Source organism: Brassica oleracea, unplaced genomic scaffold (genome assembly GCF_000695525.1).
Source record: "Brassica oleracea var. oleracea cultivar TO1000 unplaced genomic scaffold, BOL UnpScaffold00418, whole genome shotgun sequence".
Lineage (NCBI taxonomy): Eukaryota > Viridiplantae > Streptophyta > Magnoliopsida > Brassicales > Brassicaceae > Brassica > Brassica oleracea.
This window is the reverse complement of record NW_013617416.1, coordinates 291,621-298,604: the sequence shown is the minus strand read 5'-3', so window position 1 is coordinate 298,604 and position 6,984 is coordinate 291,621. Positions and strand designations below refer to the sequence as shown.

The following is a 6,984-nucleotide window of genomic DNA, read 5'->3' as shown; positions in this document are numbered from 1 at the left end:
CTAGTAAATAAGCAACCAAGATAATTTAGTAAAACATACAGAGATAGCAAATGTGTAGATAAAAGAGATACCGGAGAGGATCGAAAGACATACATAGATGAGTGATAAGTAGGCTTCAGAGTCCCTTGTGTCGAAACATATGTGTAGTGAAGTCAGATTGGGGAGGGGGACTGCGCTTCATCCAAACGATGAAACAGAACTTTGCCTACTTATTCCAAGATATAGCCATAACAACACGAATCAGTATATCGCAACAGTTAGAAAGAGAGGATGAGTTTGAGATGAAAAGTACTCACGTATTTATACAGATCAGGCACCGCCTCGAAGATATGAACAACGCATTCAAGATCTCATAGTGGGCGACGAAATTAACTGGAATAAAGACGAAGTTACAACTCCGGCGGTTTCAATCAGGGTAAGGAAACTCAGAAGTCAGGCGTGGAAGGGAGAGACGATCTCCAAATTCCCGATCGATCAAAAGTAGGGTTAGAGCGTTTTGTTAATGAGGGACAGGTGTCGCATCACAAGAGCATTAATTGATGACGTGGCATCCGAGCTGGACCCCCTGGGAGGGATTCAATCTCTTCTTTATATATAAAGAAGATGTTTGTTTGACTAATACTTTCTAAACCAAAAATACAAATATAAATAATTTCCTTAATCTTTATTTTAAAATTTAAATATAATGGCATGGCTGTAAAAATTTGTAAAACACAAGGAGACCTTAAAAAACGGTCTCGTGTTTTAATAGCATATATAGATATATATTTTTGGCACGAGGAAAATTATTTACGTACAATAAAAAGGCCCCATTTTCCCATCCGCCTTAAGCCTCTTTCCACGTAGGCACGGCACTGCTTACAAACAAATGCTATTGGAATTGTGATTCAGCAACATCTACATCAATGGCGCCAACATAACTTCTAATTCAAATAGTTTCCTTTTAACTTATGGTTTTGGTTTTTATCGTTATTTCCTTTTTTTTCATTATGATGGTTTATAATATCCTTTTTTTATTGGGTTTGTCCAAACAAGGGATATATAAACAAAGCTTTGTTTCTTGTTTGAGGATAAGTTTGATTTTAATAAGAAGAGCTTTGCTTTTATCCCTTGTTCGATTTGATTCAATTCATCAAACAGGAAGTTGGTCTCAAGAAGCTATCGAAAGAAACTCTTGATCGATCCAAGAACAGGTCTCGAAGAACCCTAAAGTTCATAGATCGACCGTTCACCCATTCGTGCCCTGCGCCAGGTTGGTATCAGAGCTCTGCTACGCTCCGGAACTTTCTCAACCGCTACGATGGTCCGGAAAACTCGTTCTCAGCAATATCAGGCTGATGATGATTTCCCCGCTACCCAACAATCCGTCAATGATCTGCAACAACAAGTCGCAAATCTCACCGCCGCAGTGGCTGCGTTGGCAACTCAACACGCCGCACCAACTATTCCCCGCCGCAATAACGACCAACTTTCTAACCGTTAAGACTCTGACGATGACGCCAATCCCTTTGCTCCGCTCCGTTAACAAAACCCTCGACGCCGGAACAACAACAATTACGAATCAGATTCAGATACCGATGACGAACCACAAAACTTTACATCGAAATCGAGTTTTAAACTCGAAATTCCAGAGTTCAAGGGTTCAACCGTCGCCGAGGAGCTCCTTGATTGGTTTGTAACCGTAGAAGAAATTCTCGAATTCAAGCAAATTCCATTAGATCAATGTGTCCCCCTTGTTGCAATACGTTTCCGCGATCGAGCAGCAGCATGGTGGTCGCAAAGCAAGACAACTCGAGCTCGGCATGGGAAAACAAAAATCTCAACTTGGGATAAACTCAAGCGTGAGATGAAGAAAATATTTTTGCCGTATAACTATGATCAACTAATGTTTCAGAAATTTCAGAACTTACGGCAAGGAACAAGAACAGTCGATGAATACGCAACGGAGTTCTTCAAGATGATCAACCGCGTGGAGTTACGTGATACCGAACAACAGGTGGTCACAATATTTGTTGGCCGTCTTCGCCAGCAAATTCAATTCATAATAAATCTGTTTCGCCCTCAATCGATCTCAGAAGCTCATCAGCAAGCCTTGACAGTCGAAGCTCAATCTCGTAATGGATTCCAGGCTTGGGGCTCCAACAGACAGACTCGCTCCACGACAACAACCCCGACAAACACAACGACTCCTAGCTACACAAACTTAGCGAAGACTGATACAGCTATCGTTGCTGCAGATACGCTAAAACAAAACCGTCCTGTTGAGTTTAGGTGTTTTACTTGTGGAGAGGCGGGTCATCGCCAGTCAGCATGCCCCAACAGAGCTCGGTCTACTTGTAGATGAACACAACATTGACGACACAGATCCAATTTACGATGATGACGACGATGATATTCAAGAACTCATCGCTGATACGGGTTCGGCGTTGATGCTCCGTCGTTCTTGCTTAGCTCCTCATGGTACGCCTCGGGACCCTCAGCGAAATAACTTGTTTCACTCCAAGTGTACCATTAATGGCAAGGTCTGCAACTTCATTATAGACTCGGGAAGTTCCGAGAATGTGATCTACTCCAACGCAGTAAAAAAACATTCTCTCCCCGACGAACCCCACCCATACCCATACAAGCTAGCATGGCTGCAACAAGACAATGACTTTCCCGTGACACGACGCACACTGGTCTCATTCTCGATAGGTGACTCTTATCACGATAAATCTTGTTGTGATATCGTTCCAATGGACGCATGTCATGTTCTCTTAGGACGTCTGTGGGAATATGTGTGAAGATGAAGCAATAAGATATGAAGATAAAGCAATAAGAAACAAGGGGGAACCAGGTGAATTTAAATTTAGCAAGAACTGAGTTACCTTGTGTTCCAAGTCTGTCCGTACAACCTAAGACCTAGAGTGAAGTGCAAGACAAAGGAAGGAAGCTGAATCTCTCTGCGGATGATCAGAAGAAGATATCTTGTGCTGTCTGGAACAATAGGGACGCTGGAGGATCAGATCACATGGGTTGGTTAAGGTTTCAAGTCAATGAGAGACGTTAAGGACCAGTCACTATCCGGGACCAGCCTGCACAGATCGGCCTTGTCTTGTTCTCCCCTTATTTATTATTTGTCTAGGATCCTACTAGTTTATTATATCTCTTCTGTCAACATGTACTTGTATTTTCTGTATATATGGGATGTTCCCATAAACAAATCAAGTAAGAAAAGACTTTCTTCCTTCACTCTCTCTCTCAATTCCGAATCTCTCTCTCCATCTCTCATGTTCTTCATCTAGTTACTTAATTCCCTCAACTATACTCTGATAAATTCACTAAAACTTACATGGTATCAGAGCAATAAGCTCTTGAAACCTATTTACTTCCGCAAATCTCTTTTCTACTCTGTTTAATTCTAACCAATCCCTTTTCTTTTTACACCATTCTTTGGCTTTTTCCACTGTTCTTGATGGATTCATGGGAAAACTCGAAAATGGTTGTGCTTCCTGTTACTCTTAAGGGAGCTAACTATCTACTGTGGGCAAGGCTTGGTAAAAATGCTCTTGGAGGCAGAGGACTCTGGGAAGTAGTTGAACAAGGCAAGAACCCAAAGAAAACCACCCTAGGAGAGGATGGTAAAGAAGTTGTGGTCATTGAAGCTGGCGACAAGAAGAAAGGTCAGGAGGACCTCATGGTGCTGTCTATTCTCATGTCCAGCCTTGAAGCCTCACTCCAACAAGCTTATGCTTACTGTGAAACGTCCAAGGAGTTATGGGATACACTTAAGAAGGTGTATGGCAACTAGTCTAACATCAGTAGAGTATTTGAAGTCAAGAGGGCTATCAATACTCTTAGTCAAGAGGACGCTGCCTTTGATAAACATTTTGGGAAGTTTAGATACTTGTGGGCGGAGCTGGGGATGCTTAGGCCAGGAACAGTTGATCGAGATGTGTTGAATGAAAGGAGAGAACAAGACAAGGTCTTTGCACTACTCTTCACTCTCAACCCTGGATACACTGATTTAATCAAGCACATTCTAAGAGGAAAGGAACTTCCATCTCTTGAAGAAGTATGTGCTCAGATACAAAAGGAGCAAGGATCAGTGGGCCTCTTTGGAGGCAAGCGAGACTTAGTTCTAGCAAACCAAGCTGAAGGAGTTGCAAACAAAGGCACTTACAAGGCTGAAGAAAACAAGGTGTGGATCTGTGATCATTGCAAGAAGAGAGGTCATGGGAAAGACAAGTGCTGGATACTTTATCCCCATCTTAAGCCACAGAAGTTCAGGTCATCTTACAATGAGGCAAGAGCCAACTTCTCTGGTGATGTAGGCGAGCCATCTACTTCAAGAACCATCCTCTCAGCCAATGAGGGTGGTGAAGGAAAAGCCTTGGCGTCCAGTAGCAGTACTGCCATGAGAAACAATCAAGATGAAGCCATCAGACGTTCTGACATTGAGGCTCTCATCAAGATCCTTAAGGACAACTCTGGTAACACTCTTGGTACTCCTTTACATGCTACAACTAGTGGTATCTCCCTGAATGCTTTAACCGGAAATCAATTGATTAAACCATTAGTTGTAGATTCAGGAGCTAGCCATCATATGATAAGTGATCTTAACTTGATTAAAAAAACTGTCCCTGTTCTAGGAAATGTTATGATAGTCAATGGTGAAAGAGTACCAATTAAAGGAATAGGTGATCTTAGGTTATTTGACAAAGATTCAAAAGCTTTCTATATGCTTAGTTTCACCTCAAACTTGTTATCAGTTAAAAGGGCTACTAATGACTTGAATTGCAGTGTTACTTTCACTCCTAACAATGTGTACTTTCAGGATATTGAGGGTAGTAGGTTGCTTGGCAAAGGTGTTACCAAGGGAGACTTGTACTTGCTTGAAGACACCAAGCTCTCAACCGATTTATCTTATGCCTTAAACTCCATTTCTGGTTTACCTAAAGATGTATTATGGCATGCTAGATTAGGTCATCCCCATTCTTGTGCTTTTAACATCATGTTGCCTAGTATTTCCTTTAAAAGTGATTGTGAGGCTTGCATCTTAGGCAAACATTGCAAAAGTGTGTTCTCTAGATCAAGTACTATTTATGAAAATTTCTTTGACCTTATACATTCAGATGTATGGACTGCTCCATGCATATCTAGAGAACATCATAAATATTTTGTGACATTTATAGATGAGAGATCAAAATATACATGGATCACATTATTGCAAACTAAGGATAGTGTCTTAGAAGCTTTCATAAACTTTCAAAACTATGTAACTAACCACTTTAATGCCAAGATAAAAATTCTTAGATCAGATAATGGAGGAGAATACACAAGCAATGCTTTTAAACAACATCTAGCCAAATGTGGGATGATCCATCAAACTAGCTACCCATACACTCCTCAGTAAAATGGTGTGGCTGAGAGAAAGAATAGACATCTCATAGAAGTTTCAAGAAGCATGATGTTTCATACTAATGTGCCCAAACGATATTGGGGAGATGCAGTGTTGACAGCATGCTATTTAATCAACAGAATCCCCACCAGGATCCCCCAAGATCAGTCTCCCTATGAGGTACTTGACAAAAACAAACCATCTATAGAACATATGCGTGTGTTTGGGTGTCTTTGTTTTGTATTGATTCCAGGAGAAAGAAGAGATAAGCTGGCGGCTAAGAGCACCAAGGCAGTCTTCATTGGATATTCTCCACACCAAACGGGCTATAAATGCTATGTACAAGAGATTAGGAGAGTCTTAATATCCAGAGATGTCAAGTTTGTAGAATCCAGAGGCTATTATGAAGAAAATAGTTGGGATGAGTTGAAGAATCTCTCCCAATCAGCCTCAGATAGAGCAAGCAAATCTTAGGAGAGTAATGGAGAGCCTTGGAATCCGAATGCCGCAAGAAAGGGTGGAGACTGTGCCTGAGGACGTTCAACAACCTACAGAGGCTAATACTGATGACATTAGGACTCCTCACCTTGATCCTGAGGGGGACAGTAAAGCTGAACAAAATCAAGAGGATTCAGCAAGTCATGATCAAGCTGAGCATCATGCGCAGGAGGAGCAAGATCATCACACCACTCAAGAGGAGCAATTGGTGAGTTCAAGCCAGCCTAATGATCAAGTAACAAATGAGGACAGTTTACAGCCAGAGCAAGATCATCACACTACTCATGAGGAGCCAGTGGTGAGTTCAAGCCAGCTTACTAATGATCAAGTAAGAAGGAGTACTAGGATCAGAAAGCCTGTTGATATAAACTGGAAGAACAACAGAGTCTACTTCAACTCCCAAGCTGTAGTCCATCCTATACAAGCAGTGTGCTCTCTAGCTCATTATCCCCAACACATGTGGTGTTTATTGGAGAATTGGATCAGGAATACATCCAAGGTCTTATGAGGAAGCTATGGAGCATGAGGAATGGAAAGAATCAGTGGGCAGTGAGACTAATGCCACGATCATCAATGATACATGGTATGAAGTTGAACTACCTAAAGGAAAGAGAGCTGTGACAAGCCGCTGGATCTTCACCATCAAATACAATGCTGATGGGACAGTAGAAAGTCGCAAGATAAGACTAGTAGCAAGGGGCTTCACTTAAACATATGGGGAGGATTACCTAGATACATTTGCACCAGTTGCTAAACTCCTTACCATAATGATAATCCTATCTTTGGCAGTCAACCTAGAGTGGGATCTATGGCAAATGGATGTGAAGAATGCTTTCCTACAAGGAGAACTGGAAGATGAAGTCTATATGAGGCCACCTCCTGGCCTAGAACACCTAATAAAGCCTGGAAATGTTCTTAGACTCAAAAAGCTATTTATGGGTTAAAGCAATCACCTAGGGCCTTATATCACAAGCTCAGCACCACACTCAATGGAAGGGGATTTGTAAAATCTGAGGCAGATCATACTCTCTTCACACTCACCAGCAAGCAAGGAATTGTTGTGATCTTAGTGTATGTGGATGATATAATCATCACAAGGAGTGAGA

The 6,984-nt window shown here is 41.7% G+C and overlaps 2 protein-coding genes across 2 annotated transcripts; both read left to right on the top strand.

Annotated features, from left to right (window-relative positions):
- The first annotated feature begins 1,300 nt into the window (after positions 1-1,300).
- Positions 1,301-2,344, top strand: LOC106319616. The gene is made up of 2 exons (XM_013757999.1): positions 1,301-1,478; positions 1,632-2,344. The coding sequence occupies exons 1-2, from the start codon at positions 1,301-1,303 to the stop codon at positions 2,342-2,344; spliced, it is 891 nt and encodes a 296-aa protein (XP_013613453.1).
- A 1,134-nt stretch (positions 2,345-3,478) lies between these two features.
- LOC106319615 lies at positions 3,479-5,744 on the top strand. The gene is made up of 3 exons (XM_013757998.1): positions 3,479-3,777; positions 3,841-4,942; positions 5,634-5,744. The coding sequence occupies exons 1-3, from the start codon at positions 3,479-3,481 to the stop codon at positions 5,742-5,744; spliced, it is 1,512 nt and encodes a 503-aa protein (XP_013613452.1).
- The last annotated feature ends 1,240 nt before the right edge of the window (positions 5,745-6,984 follow it).